Consider the following 20,201-nt stretch of genomic DNA (forward strand, 5'->3'; position numbering starts at 1 on the left):
GGAGGTCGTGAGCATTTTAACTGTTAAAGTGATCATTGGAAAAAGATTAATCATAAAAGTGACCATATAGATAGGGTTAAGTGTTAAAGTGATCATAAAAATATGATTAAGTATTTGGTAATAATAATAGATAGAATTAAAAAGGCATTAACACTCCAACATGGGAAGCAGTCCACACAGCAGACTCATTGAAAAATAATCACTTAAAATAACACTCTGACCTCAGAATCAGACCTTAAGGCATTCTGCTCTGGCTGAAAAGGCCACAAGAGCATTCCAGGCAAGGAAAGCCAAGACATCATGGCAAACCATGTCCTACATGAAGGACCTCTGTGGGTGAGACCTCAGTGGAAAGAAGTGGTCATCAAAGAAGGAGTTACTCTTCTCTGAAGGGAGGAGAGAACTTCCACTTTGTTTATGGCCTTGTCTAAATACTGACGGAGTTTGTGGATTCAAAGGGCTTTCATAGCCTAGGAGCTCATGTCAAGAGCCTCTGGTGATCATTAACACCATACAAAAGAGTATTAATTGTTAAACTAACAATGGGATTCACTGTGCACTAACTTCCCATGCAAAACCTCTGTCTTCAAAGGGTTCTATTGTGAGAGTTAATAGTAAAACTTATTCCTAACTTTTTAAAAATTTATTTATTTACTTGAGAGGAAGAGAGAAAAAGAGAGATCTTTCATCCACTGGTTCAAACAACCTAAACAATGTAGGTGCAATATATTTTAAAAGCAATTCATGCAAAAAGAATTACAGTATTATATAACTTATATTTAAGATAATTTAAATATAACCAATATGAAATATGTCTTCCTTATGTCTAATGTTTTGTTCCTAGCTTTGCTTATAGTTTTCATTGTTTTGATATTCTTTATGGTTCCAGTAATATAAACTTGATACATTATAAGGAGTTTGCCAACTTCTTCCTAGAACTGAAACTCAAAGAATCAAACCAGCCAACATTACAGAGTCTGAGTTATACAGCATTGATTCCTGATCAAGATACAGGATAATGATTATTCTCATTTGGAGATTCAGACATGAGATACTCACCATCAGCTTGAGAGTCACTTTTTTTTTCCTTTTTATTAAGGCAGAGTTTCAGAGATAGAACAAAGGGAGACAGAGAAAGAGATCATTCCTACATTGGTTCACTCCCTGAATGGCCAGGAGAGTTGGGGTTTGGGTCACATTATCAGTGAGTTGGATGGGAAACAGAGCAGGTTAGACTCAAACTGGGACTCATATGGGAGGCCAGCATTGAAATCAACAGCTTAACCCACTGGACCACAATGCTGGGCCCTAAGATTTATTTTAATGGTTATGCTTGTTAAAATGCATATATGTGGCACCACTTTCACATCCTAAACAGGGTCTCATAGTTGTTCCTCAAAAACAAATACTTGCAGGCTGGCGCCGCAGCTCACTAGGCTAATCCTCTGCCTAGCGGCGCCGGCACACCGGGTTCTAGTCCCGGTTGGGGCACCGGATTCTGTCCCAGTTGCCCCTCTTCCAGGCCAGCCCTCTGCTGTGGCCAGGGAGTGCAGTGGAGGATGGCCCAGGTGCTTGGGCCCTGCACCCCATGGGAGACCAGGAAAAGCACCTGGCTCCTGGCTCCTGCCATCGGATCAGCGCGGTGCGCCGGCCGCAGCGCGCCGGCCGCGGCGGCCATTGGAGGGTGAACCAACGGCAAAAGGAAGACCTTTCTCTCTGTCTCTCTCTCTCACTGTCCACTCTGCCTGTCAAAAAAAAAACAAAAACAAAAACAAAAAAAAACAAAAAAAAACAAAAAAAAAACAAATACTTGCTAAATTAATTCCTTTTATTTATAAACAATTATTTTGATCATTAATATAAATTTTATTTATGAAGTCTAATTTGAATGCCAAAATAAATAAATACCATATGTTTTACTTCATTTTTTTTTTTTTTTTACAGGCAGAGTGGACAGTGAGAGAGAGAGACAGAGAGAAAGGTCTTCCTTTGCCGTTGGTTCACCCTCCAATGGCCGCCGCTGCAGCCGGCGCACCGCGCTGATCCGATGGCAGGAGCCAGGAGCCAGGTGCTTTTTCCTGGTCTCCCATGGGGTGCAGGGCCCAAGCACCTGGGCCATCCTCCACTGCACTCCCTGGCCATAGCAGAGAGCTGGCCTGGAAGAGGGGCAACTGGGACAGAATCCGGCGCCCCGACCGGGACTAGAACCCGGTGTGCCGGCGCCGCAAGGTGGAGGATTAGCCTATTGAGCCACGGCGCTGGCCCTACTTCATTTTTCATTATTATTATTATAAAGTGCTTGAAACAGACTATATTATATTTCAAGAGGTTTATTTAGATCAGTTTTGAAGGCTGAAAGTCCAAGAGCTGGTGGCCCTATTGGTTCTAACTCCAGTGGAGAGCCTAATAGCAGGTGACATGACAGTGTGATAGGGAGAGATCACATCACTGGACAGAAAGCCTAAAACAAATGAGGAAACAGCCTTGCTTCTTCTTTTAAAAGTATTATTAGCAAAAATTGTTCATATTAATGGGCTCCAGTACAACACTTCAACGCAGTTCTATAATATGCATGATTATACCAGGGTAGTCAGCATTCCCCCTTTTTTTGAAATTATAAGTGGAGCCTTGGAGATATATTCTATGTGCTTAGAAAATTTATAAAAGGTTATTGTGAGGGGCCTGTGCCGTAGCATAGCAGGTAAAGCTGCCACCTGAAGTGCTAGCATCCTATATGGGTGCCGGTTCGAGTCCCAGGGGCTTCACTTCCAATCTAGCTCTCTGCTATGGCCTGGGAAAGTAGTGGAAGATGGCCCAAGGCCTTGGGCCCCTGTACCCACATGGGAGAGTCAGAGGAATCTCCTCTTTAGATCAACACAGCTCCAGCCATTGTGGCCATCTGGGGAGTGAACCAGGGGATGGAAGACTTTCTTTCACTCTCTGCCTCTCTGTAACTGTGACTTTCAAATAAATAAATATTTTTTAAAAAGGTTATTGTAAACCACAGTACACCCAAATATGAAGCATAAAATTAGAGACTTATTGTTTTCATCTAACTCTGATTTTGTACCCCTTATCAAAACTCTTTTTATCCTTCATCAATTGAGTTTTTATTTTAGCTTTCATAAATGGAGAAAATGTGATATCAGTATTTCTGAATCTGACTTATTTCACTTAACATGATGTCCTTCATTTCCATCCATTTTGCTGCAAATGACACGATCATTCTCTTTTATGACTGAATAATATTACATTGTGTATATATGCCATCTTTTGTTTTTTCAATCATCGATTGATGATAGATACGTTGGTTATTGGGTGCAGTAGTGCAATAAACATGGTGGAGCAGATAGCTGTTTAATTCAATTATTTAATATCTTTGGGCATTTATGTAGTAGTTCATAGCTGGATTGTGTTGTAGTTCTATTTCTAGCATTTTAAGAAATTTCTGTATTTTTCCGCAATGGCTGCATTAATTAACTTTCTCACCAAAAGTATGTAAGAGTTCCCATTTTTCCACATCCTTGCAAGCATTTGTTACTTTCTTTTTTTTATAATAGCCATTCTAATAGGGCTAAAGTGATTCATCATGGTTCTGGTTTGCATTTTCTTGATAGCTAATTATATTGATCATATTTTCATATATTTGTTGACCATTTGTATTTATTCTTTGGAGAATTGTCTATTCAGATATTCTGCTAGCTTCTTAACTACTTGGTTGTTATGAGAGTTGAGTTTTTGAGTTCCTTATATATTTGGGATATTAATCCATTGCTAAGTAAGTAGCTTGCAAAAACACCCTCCCAGGGGAGAGGAGGCAAGATGGCGGAATAGGAAGGGAGCACACTGATAGTCCAGGGAGAGACAGTTTAATAAAAGTGGAGATACTGCAGGTTCAAGGAAGAGTAGGGGAGGAAACAGCAGAAGAAACTCTTCCGGAATGCGTGATTCACAGTGGACCTGCGTGGAGAGCATGGGAGCCCACAGTTCGGGACACCAGCGGCAGACTCAACACACCAGCACTAGAACCCGAGGGGAGCCGAACCTCAATAGCCCGAGACACCGGTAGGCAAGCGGAGAGAGGAGACTAGAGGGAACGACCCCAGTGGGGGGGGGGGGAAGTTCACCAGGCTAACTGGAAGAGAGAGAGAGAGGGAAAAAAAGGTGACTGGTACGGACACGGGTTTCTCTCTTTCTGCTCACCTCTCAAGGGTGAGCAAGACAAAGAGCAGGCGCCCTCTTGGACATACGTCATAAGCAGAGCGACCTCAGGTCTGCACCGGCCCTGAGCCTAGCAGAAAAACCTGACTCAGGGCGGGGCGAATTAACAGGAGATTAGGACCTAGTAAATTTGTGGTGCTACTGAACTGAGACTGTGAAAAAAGAGATGGTGGGGGAGAGAACTCACAGAATTCACGTGAGTACTCTCCAGAGACGCTACAATTCTGTAACTTTGAGAACCCAGTAGGAGACTGAAGGAGAATTTGAGCCCACTCTGAGGGCAGAACAGATTCCCTGTGTGGTCCTTGGGAAAGAGCTTCTGATCTCTGGCTCCTGTGGGTATATCATTTGCCTGCTAACTACCTCCAACTTCATTCAGCTGTGCGAAATTACTTCCCTTTTGAATCAAAAAAAGAAAGAAAGAAAGAGAGAGAGATCTACCACGCCTAATCTGGGAGTGTCACCTTTGGCACACCAAACAGAGCTCTCAGGCCACACCCATCTCAAGCCGCTAAGGCTCCAACCAAAACAGACAGTCCACTTAATTTAGAGTCATAGTATAACAAGAAAAAGCACCACAGTGAAGAAACCAAATATCTCCAATATGCCAAATAACAAACGCAAAAACCGAGGTAATAAAAACAAGGAAGTCACCATGATGCCCCCAAATGAAAAAGACACCCCAATTCAAGATTATGAAGATGATGACATAGAAGAAATGCAAGAAGCAGACTCAAAAAATTGATAAGAACATTCAGAAGTTCTCAAAAACAAATTCTTGAACTACAGAAATCCTTAATGGACAAGATAGAAAATCTCTCTCGTGAAAATGAAATATTAAGGAGGAATCAAAATGAAACGAAACAACTAGTACAACAGGAAACTGTGATAGTGACGAGAAATCATAATGAAGTGAAGAATTCAATAGATCAAATGAAAAACACAATACAGAGCCTTACAAACAGAATGGGTGAAGCAGAAGAGAGAATATCGGACTTAGAAGACAGAGAACAGGAAAGGATACAGTCAGACCAAAGAAAAGAAGAGGAAATTAGAAATCTAAAACATATTGTCGAGAATCTTCAGGATACTATTAAAAAACCCAACATTCGGGTTCTAGGAGTTCCTGAAGGCATGGAGAGGGAGAAAGGATTAGAAGGCCTTTTTAGTGAGATATTAGCAGAAAATTTACCAGGTTTGGAGGACAGAGAAATCCTAGTACAGGAAGCTCACAGAACCCCTAATAAACACGACCAAAAGAGATCCTCACCACGACACGTTGTAATTAAACTCTCCACAGTGAAACATAAAGAACAGATCCTAAAATGTGCAAGAGAGAAACGTCAGATTACTCTCAGAGGATCTCCAATCAGACTCACAGCTGACTTCTCATCAGAAACCCTACAAGCTAGGAGGGAATGGCGAGATATAGCCCAGGTACTAAGAGAGAAAAACTGCCAGCGCAGAATAGTATATCCTGCAAAGCTCTCATTTGTGAATGAAGGTGAAATAAAGACTTTTCATAGCAAACAGAAATTGAAAGAATTTGTTGCCACTCGTCCAGCCCTGCAAAAGATGCTTAAAGATGTGTTATACACAGAAACACAGAAACACGGTCATCAGTATGAAAGAAGGTAAAGGAAGGAAACCTCACAGCAAAAGATCACAGGGAATTCAAAGCATATATTAGAAATTATCTTTGGCAAATGGCAGGGCAAAGTTGCCACTTATCATTATTCACATTGAATGTTAATGGCCTGAACTGTCCAGTTAAAAGACACAGATTGGCTGATTGGGTTAAGGAACAAAACCCATCTATTTGCTGCTTACAAGAAACACATCTTACCAACAAAGATCCATACAGACTGAAAGTGAAAGGCTGGAAAAAGATATACCATGCCAACAGAAATGAAAAAAGAGCGGGCGTAGCCATCTTAATATCGGACAACATAAACTTTACCACAAAAACTGTTAAGAGAGACAAAGAGGGACACTATATCATGATTAAGGGATCAATTCAACAGGAAGATATAACAATTATCAATGTATATGCACCTAACTAAAGGGCACCGATTTATCTAAAAGATTTGTTAAGGGACTTAAAGGGAGACTTAGACCCCAATACAATAGTACTGGGGGACTTCAATACTCCACTCTCAGAAATAGACAGATCAACAGGACAGAAGATCAACAAGGATACAGTAGATTTAAACGACACTATAGCCCAAATGGATCTAACAGATATATACAGAACTTTCAATCCTACAGCTAAAGATTTTACATTCTTCTCAGCAGTACATGGAACATTCTCTAGGATTGACCACATACTAGGCCATAAAGCAAGTCTCAGCAAATTCAAAAGAATTAGAATCATACCATGCAGCTTCTCAGACCATAAAGGAATGAAGTTGGAAATTAGTAACTCAGGAATCCCTAGAGCATACACAAACACATGGAGATTGAACAACATGCTCCTGAATGAACAATGGGTCATAGAAGAAATTAAAAGAGAAATCAAAAACTTTCTGGAAGTAAATGAGGATAACAGCACAACATACCAAAACTTATGGGACGCAGCAAAAGCAGTGTTAAGAGGAAAGTTTATATCAATAGGTTTCTACATCAAGAAATTGGAAAGGCACCAAATAGATGAGCTTTCAATTCACCTCAAGGATCTAGAAAACCTACAGAAAACCAGACCCAAATCTAGTAGGAGAAGAGAAATAATTAAAATCGGAGAAGAAATTAACAGGATTGAATCGAAAAAAAACATTACAAAAAATCAGCCAAACGAGGAGCTGGTTTTTGAAAAAATAAACAAAATTGACACCCCATTGGCCCAACTAACTAAAAAAAAGAAGAGAAAAGACCCAAATCAATAAAATCAGAGATGAAAAAGGAAATGTAACAACAGACACCACAGAAATAAAAAGAATCATCAGAAATTACTACAAGGACTTGTATGCCAGCAAACAGGGAAACCTATCAGAAATGGATAGATTTCTGGACACACGCAACCTACCTAAATTGAACCAGGAAGACATTGAAAACCTAAACAGACCCATAACTGAAACAGAAATTGAAACAGTAATAAAGGCCCTCCCAACAAAGAAAAGCCCAGGATCAGATGGATTCACTGCTGAATTCTACCAGACATTTAAAGAAGAACTGACTCCAATTCTTCTCAAACTATTCAGAACAATCGAAAAAGAGGGAGTCCTCCCAAATTCTTTCTATGAAGCCAGCATCACCTTAATTCCTAAACTGGAAAAAGATGCAGCATTGAAAGAGAATTACAGACCAATATCCCTGATGAACATAGATGCAAAAATCCTCAATAAAATTCTCGCCAATAGAATGCAACAACACATCAGAAAGATCATCCACCCAGACCAAGTGGGATTTATCCCTGGTATGCAGGGATGGTTTAATGTGAGCAAAACAATGTGATACACCACATTAACAGACTGCAGAAGAAAAACCATATGATTATCTCAATAGACGCCGAGAAAGCATTTGATAAAATACAACACCCGTTCATGATGAAAACTCTAAGCAAACTGGGTTTGGAAGGAACATTCCTCAATAAAATCAAAGCAATCTATGAAAAACCCACAGCCAACATCCTATTGAATGGGGAAAAGTTGGAAGCATTTCCACTGAGATCTGGCACCAGACAGGGATGCCCACTCTCACCACTGCTATTCAATATAGTTCTGGAAGTTCTAGCCAGAGCTATTAGGCAAGAAAAAGAAATTAAAGGGATACAAATTGGGAAGGAAGAACTCAAACTATCCCTCTTTGCAGATGATATGATTCTTTATTTAGGGGACCCAAAGAACTCTACTAAGAGACTATTGGAACTCATAGAAGAGTTTGGCAAAGTAGCAGGGTATAAAATCAATGCACAAAAATCAACAGCCTTTGTATACACAGACAATGCCATGGCTGAGGAAGAACTTCTAAGATCAATCCCATTCACAATAGCTACAAAAACAATCAAATACCTTGGAATAAACTTAACCAAGGACGTTAAAGATCTCTATGATGAAAATTACAAAACCTTAAGGAAAGAAATAGAAAAGAATACCAAGAAATGGAAAAATCTTCCATGCTCATGGATTGGAAGAATCAATATCATCAAAATGTCCATTCTCCCAAAAGCAATATATAGATTCAATGCAATACCAATCAAGATAACGAAGACCTTCTTCTCAGATCTGGAAAAAATGGTGCTGAAATTTATATGGAGGCACAAGAGACCTCGAATAGCTAAAGCAATCTTGTACAACAAAAACAAAGCCGGAGGCATCACAATACCAGATTTCAGGACACACTACAGGGCAGTTGTAATCCAAACAGCATGGTACTGGTACAGAAACAGATGGATAGACCAATGGAACAGAATTGAAACACCAGAAATCAACCCAAACATCTACAGCCAACTTATATTTGATCAAGGATCTAAAACCAATTCCTGGAGCAAGGACAGTCTATTCAATAAACGGTGCTGGGAAAACTGGAGTTCCATGTGCAGAATCATGAAGCAAGACCCCTACCCTACACCTCACACAAAAATCCACTCAACATGGATTAAAGACCTAAATCTACGACCTGACACAATCAAGTTATTAGAGAACATTGGAGAAACCCTTCAAGATATTGGCACAGGCAAAGAGTTTCTGGAAAAGACCTGGTTAGGCACAGGCAGTCAAAGCCAAAATCAACTATTGGGATTGCATCAAATTGAGAAGTTTCTGTACTGCAAAAGAAACAGTCAGGAGAGTGAAGAGACAACCGACAGAATGGGAAAAAATATTTGCAAACTATGCAACAGACAAAGGGTTAATAACCAGAATCTACAAAGAGATCAAGAAACTCCACAAAAACAAAACCAACAACCCACTTAAGAGATGGGCCAAGGACCTCAATAGACATTTTTCAAAAGAGGAAATCCAAATGGCCAACAAGCACATGAAAAAATGTTCAAGGTCACTAGCCATCAGGGAAAAGCAAACCAAAACCACAATGAGGTTTCACCTCACCCCGGTTAGAATGGCTCACATTCAGAAATCTACCAACAACAGATGCTGGCGAGGATGTGGGGAAAAAGGGACACTAACCCACTGTTGGTGGGAATGCAAACTGGTCAAGCCACTGTGGAAGTCAGTCTGGAGATTCCTCAGAAACCTGAATATAACCCTACCATTTGACCCAGCCATCCCACTCCTTGGAATTTACCCAAAGGAATTTAAATTGGCAAACAAAAAAGCGGTCTGCACTCTAATGTTTATTGCAGCACAATTCACAATAGCCAAGACCTGGAACCAACCTAAATGCCCATCAACGGTAGACTGCATAAAGAAATTATGGGATATGTACTCTTTAGAATACTATACCACAGTAAGAAACAACGAAATCCAGTCATTTGCAACCAAATGGAGGAATCTGGAACACATCATGCTGAGTGAAGTAAGCCAGTCCCAAAGGGACAAATACCATATGTTCTCCCTGATCAGTGACAACTGACTGAACACCAAAAAGGAAACCTGTTGAAGTGAAATCGACACTATGAGAAACGGTGACTCGGTCAGCATAGCCCTGACTGTTAATGAACAACTTAATACATTATCCCTCTTAGTAGTTTTTTTTGTCTGTTCTACTTAATATGACTGGTTTAATTCTGTAATTAATACACAGTTATTCTTAAGTGTTGAAATTTAACTGAAATGTGATCCCTGTTAAACATAAGAGTGGGAATAAGAGAGGGAAGAGATATACAATTTGGGACATGCTCAAGCTGACTTGCCCCAAATGGTAGAGTTAGAAACATACCAGGGGACTCCAATTTAATCCCATCAAGGTGGCATGTACCAATGCCATCTCACTAGACCAAGTGATTAATTTCAGTTCACAATTGATCGTAATGAAAGGCCTAAGAGTCAAAGGGAGCACATAAACAAGTCTAGTACCTGCTAATACTAACCAATAGAATAAATAAAGGGGAGAGTGATCCAACATGGGAAGCGAGATACACAGCAGACTCATAGAATGGTGGATGTCCTAAACAGCACTCTGGCCTCAGAATCAGCCCTAAAGGCATTCCGATACGGCTGAAAAGCCCATGAGAGTATAGAAGGAGGTACCTTTCTCTGAAGGGAGGAGAGAACCTCCACTTTGACTATGACCTTGTCTAAACAAGATAAGAGTCGGAGAACTCAAGGGGCTTCCATAGCCTTGGAAACTCATGACCGGAGCATAGGGAGATTACTGATGCCATAAACGGGAGTGTCAATTGGTAAAGTCAACAACAGGAGTCACTGTGCACGTACTCCTCATGTAGGATCTCTCTCCTTAATGTGCTGTACATTGAGGCTTAATGCTATAACGAGTACTCAAACAGTATATTTCACTTTGTGTTTCTATGGGGGTGCAAGCTGTTGAAATCTTTACTTAATGTATACTAAACTGATCTTCTGTTAAAAAAAAAGAGAAGAAATTATCAATTCCCAACTTGACTCTCACTGGGATTAAACATGACAATAGGTCTGATCTGATTTCATCATCATTTAAAAAATCATCTATTATTTTTCACTTTATGTTTCTGTGTGGGAGCAAACTGTTGAAATCTTTACTTAATGTATGCTAAACTGATCTTCTGTATATAAAGAGAATCTAAAATGAATCCTCATGTGAATGGAAGGGGAGAGGGAGTGGGAAAGGGGAGGGTTGCGGGTGGGAGGGACGTTATGGGGGGGGGGGAAGCCATTGTAATCCATAAGCCGTACTTTGGAAATTTATATTCATTAAATAAAAGTTAAAAAAAAACACCCTCCCTTTTATTGGTTATGATTTCATTGATTGTCTCCTTTGCTGCACAGAAGCATCTGAGTTTGACATAGAGTTCCACAAAAACTATCTGAAGTTATTCTAAGTACAGTACCTGAATTACCTAAGGACTCCCCACTACCTCTCCTCTGAAAGGTCTACATCACTTTCCAACATCATGGCACTGCGGACAGCCTGATTTATCCCTAGGGGGACAAACCGCAGTATCATTCATTCAAAACCTAACTTTATTTTACTGGCATTAGAAATTCTATTGCCATAAAGTCATAATATGGTGACCTGCTCTGCCAGAATTATTAAAAATGCATACCTCTCTCATGAGTGTTATATAATAATCAGTGTTATCATTCAGACAAAGCATCTCCAAAAGATGAGAACTTATATCTTTTCCTTCAGTTCTCCATTTTAGACTTTTGGCTAAGGAAACACTTTGATTGTAATAAGTGATCATTAAAAAAAAAAAAACTAATAATTGTTGATAACAACCGATGCTGACTACTGTTGGATCCCAGGCAGGCCATTCCGTCCCATCTAGCTAATATTACCAGTACTCACGAGGAACTTCAATTCCCTAGTACAGTTGATTGTTTCCAATACAGCAATGTTATTGTCAGCTCCCCATGTTCACTAGTTCCTGTTTACATTTTTTATGCTCCTACTTTTATATTACGATTGTTTCTGACATTTTGTTTACAACTTAGTTTGGTTTTGTGCCAGTCAAAGTGAGTAATATGAGTTCTGTAGTGATTAACCCTCAAACCTCCTAGAAATAACAGGATAAGTGTTTATTGCTCATTCATGTCAAATAACATGCTCTCCAGAGGAGAGAAGAACAGATAAAGTCCATGAAGTCATTCAGAGATTGTGTATAACTGCAGCTTGGCCATGTGTGACACATGAGCTCAGATTCCGAACAATGACACCCGCAACACAGAAAACACTGAGCAGCATGTCTACACTGCCTCCCTCAGAGATGCCATGTCACTTGTGCTCACAATTCATGGGTGAGAATAAGCCCTAAGACCCTACCTACAATCAAAAAGCTAGAAAACGTAGTTTAATTGTGCTCAAGAGAAGAACAAACTTTAATGAGCATATGGTTGCTGTTCAACACAAAGTGTTTAGAGACTGAACCTGTTACAAAAAATTATTATCATTTTGATATAAAAATCACCATTGAATTTCCAGCATGAGCTTTCATATTGCTTCATGATTCGATGCTTACTCTGAAAGAATCTTTTTATTCTAGGCAATGAAAATATGTGAGACCTCACTGCTCTTTTCTTTATCCAAGGCAGGTATTCAATTAAGCTACTAATTCCCTTTAAATGGTGAATGGTAGTAAAATCCAACATAAAGGTACTCAGAATACACATGGGCCATGTTTTCTCCAAACACTGGGTCAATTTTAGCCATGACAAAAACCTTATATATACTTTATGAACTGAAAAATATTTTGCAATTTAATATATTATGTTACTACACTCTTTATTTAGTTCTCTTCTTTTGAACTGATGGGGTTCCATTAACAGCTAAGACTTTCTACAACATCGACAGCTGTTACTCTGAACATCAATTACATCCTTTCCAGGATCAGTTGAGTATTTCTAGGTGAATGATGCTTGGATCTAGGCATTTTTTGAAATATACCCTCTCTCTTACGACTGTAATCAGCAAGCCAGTCTGACTTCTGTAACTAATAGCTAAATTGTGTCAAAATTCTCCTTATAAGATAAATGGCAACTCATCCTAAAAGATAACTCTACTTGTCAAATAAATAAAATAAATAAATAAAGATATACTATATACTCTTATAGGGAAAATTTAGATTACCATTTGCTGTGACAAAATTTTATAAAACTAAAACTTGATGTAGCCATGCTTCAGGTTTCCTTTCCTACCTTCACACTTTGAATGGAAAAGCATCATCCTTATTTTTATTACTGAAGGTTGAAATTCTAAAGTATTTTATGTATTCACTCACTGGGCCTTGTCTGTTCCCAAATTTATTCATATTCAGAATTACCCATGATATTCTGGTGAAAACAGGATGTCATTCTCTAAATGAAATACTTGGAAGGAAGATTATTTCTATTTCAAGCCTCTAGTTTATTTTAATTTATTTGCTGATGGAGCCAAGATCTGCAAAGAACAGTCTCACATATTCATTGTAAGTGTAAAAATCTGCATTATGACCTTTGTATTAGAAGACACAATATATCTTTAAAAATAGAGTATTCTGCTTATGCACCAAAGCTCTACTGGTTTCATATTTGAGCAGACAACATTACTACAGAAAAGCTTCAGTCCCATGAAGGACAGGTTTACACAAGTGAATGGGAATTAAAGCAAACCCCCCCCCCCCAAAAAAAGTGAACACTGAGCTTAAAATACAGTGTCCGAGTACCAGCATCCAAAATAAAGTGAAAGTGTATGCCCCTACTTAGCAGGTTTGTCTGTCACCCATGTCGTGGTTTATAATCACACTCAAAGGACTATTTTCAAAGCATGCTTTTTGTCTGCTCAGAATGTATTCCCCCTGAGGGTCCTGCTGTATTTCTGTGAATAATACACAGACTAGCCTTGGAGGGAGATGCCATTTGCCACACATTTTGATTGCACAAGCACCTGGGATGAGGTCAAATCAGTGACTTAGCATTCTTCCCTCACGCTCATTCTTCCCATTCGTCTAAGGCCACAGAAGATAAATAACCACAAGAACATTTGGAGGAATCTGTGTGATGTCAAAGTAATGGAATAGCTGGTATTTTGTTACGATATAGGTTGTCACTAATACATCCTTGGAGGCTAACATGATTATTTAAAAGGAGAAGGGAATTATTGCGCATACAGTCTGTGGGGAATGCAAGGGAACTTAAAGGGACGGACAGCCTGGAAGTTTTCCTCAGAAAATAAAGGAACAGATTCCAATGAGAATATCAGTCAATGGAGCATAGCATTGTATAATTGGCTGTGGGTGACTTGTTTAATACATCAAACTTATGAGTTAGATGGCATCACTGTTATCTACAGTTTTCAGTGGAAGAAATGAAGACTTGGGGAATTTAAGGGATTCAACCTGTCTTAGAGTTAGTATGTGTCTGGAGTCAGCATTTTATAACTCTGATTCCTTGATTCAAAACCATCTGCTCTCTGTTTACTAAACTAGAGATTTTTCAGACTCTGCCCTGCTATGATATAGGTCTCCAGACAGAACTTCAGAGGCCAGTGTCCTGGGCAAGCGAAACATAAAAATAAACATGCATGTCAAAGGCTACATCTTCCACTTTAAGGTCACCCATTTCTATTGTTTAAATTGGGATTGTATTAAGATTATGCTGCAAATTAAAAACATATACATCTAGCAACAACACAAACAATACAATCTCGGTACTAAACATTGTACTACACCACTTTGCTTATCCAAATAGAGTGTGCTTCACACACTTGCTAGGTAAATAGTCTATCAAGTTTACATGTGAATTATATGGCAACAGTGACAGCCAGATTTTTTATTTTGAGATTTATTTATTTATTTGAAACTCGGAGAGAAAGAAAGGTCTTCCATCCACTGGTTCATTCCCTAGATGGCCACAACGTTTAGGCCTGGGCTGTGCTGAAGCCAGGTGCCAGGAACTTCTTCGAGGCCTTCCTCATGGGTGCAAGGGCCCAAGCACTTGTGCCATCCTCTCCTGCTTTCCCCGGTTATAAGCAGTAAGTGGAGGAGCCAGGAATCAAACTGATGCCCATATGGGATGCTGGCATTGCAGGCAGTGACTTTACCTGCTATATCACAATGCCAGTCCCCAGGTTTTTTTAAAGTAATAAATTCATGTGTATTTTTTCTCTGCTAACCTTGCTTAAAGACGAATTTGTAGCTGAATCAATGTATTGGACTTAGCAAACATCCTAATCACTGTTGGGAGTTCTGCCCAACACCAACAGACAGATGGATCTCTTCTGACAAGTCCTTGACTCTTGGCACAGATGATTGAATTAAAGTTGACACCAAACCCAATATGGGCTGATTTCACTACCTTCCACATATTAAAAAAACAAAAAACAAAAAGCAGGGACAGCATGTAAAGCTGGAAGTGGAGTCACCTTTACACACACAGTATAGTTGCACAAATTAAACTGACCGGGTTTCTGCACATACTAAAACCTTTAATTTTCATGTTTACTATATTTGATTTCATTTTATTGCTTAAATTAGTTCAAGCTTTTTGCCTCCCTCTTGGAATAGCAGTAGCATACATAAGAGAGTAAAGATTAAAATAAACCTTATTGTGGAAATAGTTTATTTCGTAATTTTGAGATTTTATTCCTTTTATCTTTTGTTATTAATGAAATAAGAAAATTACTTAATGCTTGTTACATTTTATGATATAAATCAATAAGTGGATTTTCATTTATTTCTATTTTATTTTTATAATGAATATAAATGATCTTTAAAAATTCCCTGGAAAATGCATATTATTGAAAACTATGGATAATTGTTTTTACACCAAAATAAACTTATCTTTTAATTCCATTTTCCATGAACTTTCTGAAGTACCCTTTTGCAAATGATCCAAATACAGGTCAATTCTTTCTCTATGAAGCCTATTAAATAAATCAAAGATAATGCTTTTCAGTTTTGAATGCAATTTGCTTTTTTCTTGATTTCCTCATCTCATCCTACAAATGCATTTTGTGTATGAGAGAGCCTCACTTTTTGTATGCTTATTACCCTACTAAATATTTGAGTGGTGACTTAGTAATATTGCAGTATTGCGTCAAGCGCAATTATTACCCCATATGACATTTTAGTAACATCCTTTGTACTAAAATAGGACTATTGTGAAGTGTTTGACACATGAATTTGAATCCCTATTTGCATCATTCTTTATACAGAAGTGTGGACTATACAAAATGAGCAATTATATATATAAAGGGAGAATTTACTGATGGTGATTAAGTTTATGAAATTTTATTGTATTTACAGTAAATTGCTTTATTTAGTTAGCATAATATCAGATATACTGCACAACTTTTAGCACCCTTTTAAATTAAATTAAATAGGCTATCTGAAGAATAATATGCTTATGGTAAACAACTGGATTAGGTTATTGTGAAAGTCTTCTAATCATTTTTATGTTTTCTTAAGTTAAAAATTATTGTGTTATGTAACCTTGGCTCAGGTACTCATCAGTTCACAATTTATTACAATAATCTCTCAATTGTCCTCTATATCTTTGGCTCCTTTTTTTCTCATCACCCCAATTCTAATCCAATGTATACTCAACCCATAAATTATTTATATCCACATTCATCTTTCATTACCTTATTTAAAAATAAAACAAAACTACAATAAAATCCCATTAACCTTTAATCCTATTTACAGGAAACAATTTAACACTTTGGAGAGGCATTCAAGGTTCTACAAACTGACACTGTTTGACCCAATACAAACTTTGTTCCAGCACCAGGAAATGTTAATATACTTTCTCTGACCCTCGTGATAATTTTGCTAAGAAGTTTTAGTTATTCCAGTTTTACAGCTGAAAAAACTGAGGCCCAGAGAACTTAACTAATTTTCTACATTTATACAGCTGATAAATAAAGGCATCTTACTTTGAAGCCATAACTGTCTGGATTCCACAAAATGCATCATGAAAAAATGGGTCATAAGGTTGTCTATGTTTGAGAAAATTATATGTAATATGCAGCTGGCCATTGAACAATGTGGGAGTTAGTTTTGCTCCCTTAAACTCGACTACTAATAGCCTGCTATTGACTAGAAGACTTATTGATAACATAGTCAATTTAAACATGTTTTGTAACTTATATGTATTATACATGGTGAAATATGCACAAAAACAAAGATATCACTTTTAACTACAATAAGAAATACACTTTTAGTAGCCAGCATTTTGACACAGTGGGTTAAGCAGCTGCCTGCAACACTGCCATCTCATATGAGCACCAATTCAAGTCCCAGGTTCACCATTTCCGATCCAGCCCCCTGCTAATGGGCTTGTAAAGCAGCAGAGGATGGCATGAGTACCTGTGCCCTGCCACTCACATGGAAGACCCAGATGGAGTTCAGGCTCCAGGTTTATCATTGTGGCCTCCTGCAGAGTGAACCAGTGAATAGAGAATCTCCCTGTTTCTCCCTCTCTCCCTGTCTCTGTAACTCTCCATTTCAAAGAAATAATTTTTTAAAAAAGAAAAAGTTGGGGACTCTGCGGGTTTGGAAGCTGGGAGCCAGGAACTTACTAAAGACACTGCTCATGCAATGATTATAACTTGTTTCAGACAGATATTCACAGGGCAGGATCATCAAAAAGTGTAGTAGGTGACCACACAATTAGTACTATAGTTAATTTTATGCAGTTATAGTTTAATGCTGCATCTTTAACATTTATTTTACATTTCTCTCAACTGGAATAGCACCATATATGGTCTGCAAATGTGTGAATAAGTTTTCATAAATTTTAACTTTTTAAATGGACTTATGTGTAAACTTGTTTACTTGTTAGTAAACAAGTAGGCTATTCACTACATATATTTCAAGTGTTCATGACATACCTTTTTGATATTTCTATGCTCTGCTTTTTTTTCAACAGTCTCAAACTCAAAATTTAATAAAGTCAGGTATAAGTGTTCTTGTGCTTCAAATCTACGTTGTTCAAAGGTCAACTGTATATCTATCTTAGAAATTCAAATTTTATATTAGCATTTTAAAGATTTGAAGAATGCTACAGTAACAAGTATATCCTATTTGGACTAATCAAGTACTTTCCAAGCATATTGAATCTCATTACGTTTTTCACATTCCAAGTATTGTAAAATTATTTGTTGTCTGCCTAAAATTTATTTATACATCACTTTTCAAGGCTGTGTTGGAAACTTAACACCTGTTTTGTACAGCCACAGTTATGCTACCAATGATATGTCTGCCTCTTCCTATCACAGTGGTAGACACATTACTCAGGTTGTTCAATCAAAGTATCACATACACTAGAAAAATTAAATATTTTGGCCGGTGCCGTGGCTCACAAGGCTAATCCTCCGCCTGTGGCGCCGGCACACCAGGTTCTAGTCTCGGTCGGGGCACTGGATTCTGTCCCAGTTGCCCCTCTTCCAGGCCAGCTCTCTGCTGTGGCCAGGGAATGCAGTGGAGGATGGCCCAAGTACTTGTGCCCTGCACCCCACGGGAGACCAGCATAAGTACCTGGCTCCTGCCATCGGATCAGCATGGTGCACTGGCTGCGGCAGCCATTGGAGGGTGAACCAACGGCAAAGGAAGACCTTTCTTTCTGTCTCTCTCTCTCACTGTCCACTCTGCCTGTCAAAAACAAACAAACAAAAAAAAAGAAACATTAAATATTTTAAAACTAACACATAACTTAGGGAAGACCAATTAGACTCTTTCCTGGACATTAGAAAAATTACCCTTTCTATCACATGAGTGTAAAGTAAACTCAAAGTCAAGGTATGAAGAGAGTAAGTAACTGAGATGCTCCTAGATAAAATTATATCTAAAGTAATATTTGCTTTATTTCATAGACATAACTGCCAGTGAATTCCCTTTTGGACCAAGTTAATTTGAATTGAGGTTCTATGTATTGCAACCAAAAACAGTCCTGGCACTAAAAAATGTATAAAAATGTGTGTACTATGCAATGTACTTTGTCAGAAACTGTCCAGATCTACACTAAAAAAGTGAATTTATTATCATAATATAGATTCCAATAAGCAATCCTTCAGATTATAACTTTCCAAGTATCATTTTATCATTTTTTTCTGATGCGATGGATTCTTGACTGCATATCAAAAGGCTGTATGGTTTCTTCTTTGTTCCACTACATATTTACTGATAATGAACTTGAAACATACTACATTTTATCTGATTACTACAAGTTAGTTTTTAGGCATAGTCCCTAGAATTTGCCCCTGTTTGGGGATGTTTGTGACAGTGAGTTTAATAAGGTACTGCTTCTGGTGAACCCTAGGAGGTAGTGAGAATAACACAGAGAGGAAGAAATGCAAGATGTACACGCAGATAAAATCCAGCCTCAGTTCCATCGCACCATAGGGAAGTTCTAACCCAGGAATGTACCTGAAGCAAAATCTCTCCAGTTCCTTTGGGGAACTGCAACCATAACAAAATAAGCCTGCAACCAATAGTAGCCAACACTCACAGCAACTGGGAGAAGAGGTGCTCCATCCATTAAAGGGATCTTGGCAAGGCAAAGACAGAAACAATGTCAACAATCAACTGATACCAAAACATCTTTGAAACAGCTTCGGGAAACTATGCAGCATCATCTAGAAAGAATTCATCATTCTGATCAGATAACTCAGGTTAATTTCCATCTCTTGAATTGAATTTGTGGATCACCTTGCATAAGTTACATCCTATCCATTGGCCTAGGAATAATAATAATAACAATAATAATAACAATAAAATATATTCCTGACCTTGTGATGACTACAGGTGATATGGTTGAAATTTGTGCAATATAATATGCAGTCAATGGCTAGTAAGTATTGATAACACATATAAAATTAAGCAGTTTGGCAGGTTTTCTAATCTCAGTACCAACGCGCATTTCTTTGATATATAAAAGTAATCTAACATTAAATTTTCACTAAAGACCCTCTCAAGGGGGCTGGCGCCATGACTCACTTGGTTAATCCTCCGCCTGCGGCGCCGGCATCCTATATGGGTGCTGGGTTCTAATCCAGCTCTCTGCTGTGGCCCTGGGAGGGCAGTGGAGGATGGCCCAAGTGCTTGGGCCCTGCACCCACATGGGAGACCAGGAGGAAGCACCTGGCTCCTGGCTTCAGATTGGCACAGCTCCGGCCATTGCGGCCACTTGAGGGGTGAACCAACAGAAAGAAGACCTTTCTCTCGGACTCTCTCTCTCTCAGTGTCTATAATTCTACCTGTCAAATAAATTAAAAAAAAAAAAAAAGAGACTCAAAAAAGTCCATAATGATAATATACCTCATACAGGCAAACTGCTTTCCTGTCTCCATTCTTCACCTTTGTCCTAAACTCCAAACCTCAAGGAAGCTGTCCCTAACATTCCAGTCCTTTGTCCTTCCAGGCTTCTCAAGTCCATTCTCCAGGATACAAC

At 38.6% G+C, this 20,201-nt stretch overlaps 1 protein-coding gene across 2 annotated transcripts in view; it reads right to left on the reverse strand.

Annotated features, from left to right (window-relative positions):
* Positions 1-20,115, reverse strand: part of LOC100343047 (ubiquitin) — a 22,232-nt gene extending 2,117 nt beyond the window's left edge. Inside the window, exon 1 of one of the 2 annotated variants that reach the window (XM_017342723.2) lies at positions 20,069-20,115. In XM_017342723.2, coding sequence (XP_017198212.2) covers positions 20,069-20,100 — 32 coding nt within the window. In that variant the 5' untranslated portion in view covers positions 20,101-20,115. Of the gene's footprint in view, positions 1-19,259; positions 19,301-20,068 lie in introns of those variants that run through there. The other variant, XM_051848902.1, reaches the window with a different exon arrangement.
* Positions 20,116-20,201: the final 86 nt, after the last annotated feature.

This window comes from Oryctolagus cuniculus, chromosome 3 (assembly GCF_964237555.1).
Source record: "Oryctolagus cuniculus chromosome 3, mOryCun1.1, whole genome shotgun sequence".
Lineage (NCBI taxonomy): Eukaryota > Metazoa > Chordata > Mammalia > Lagomorpha > Leporidae > Oryctolagus > Oryctolagus cuniculus.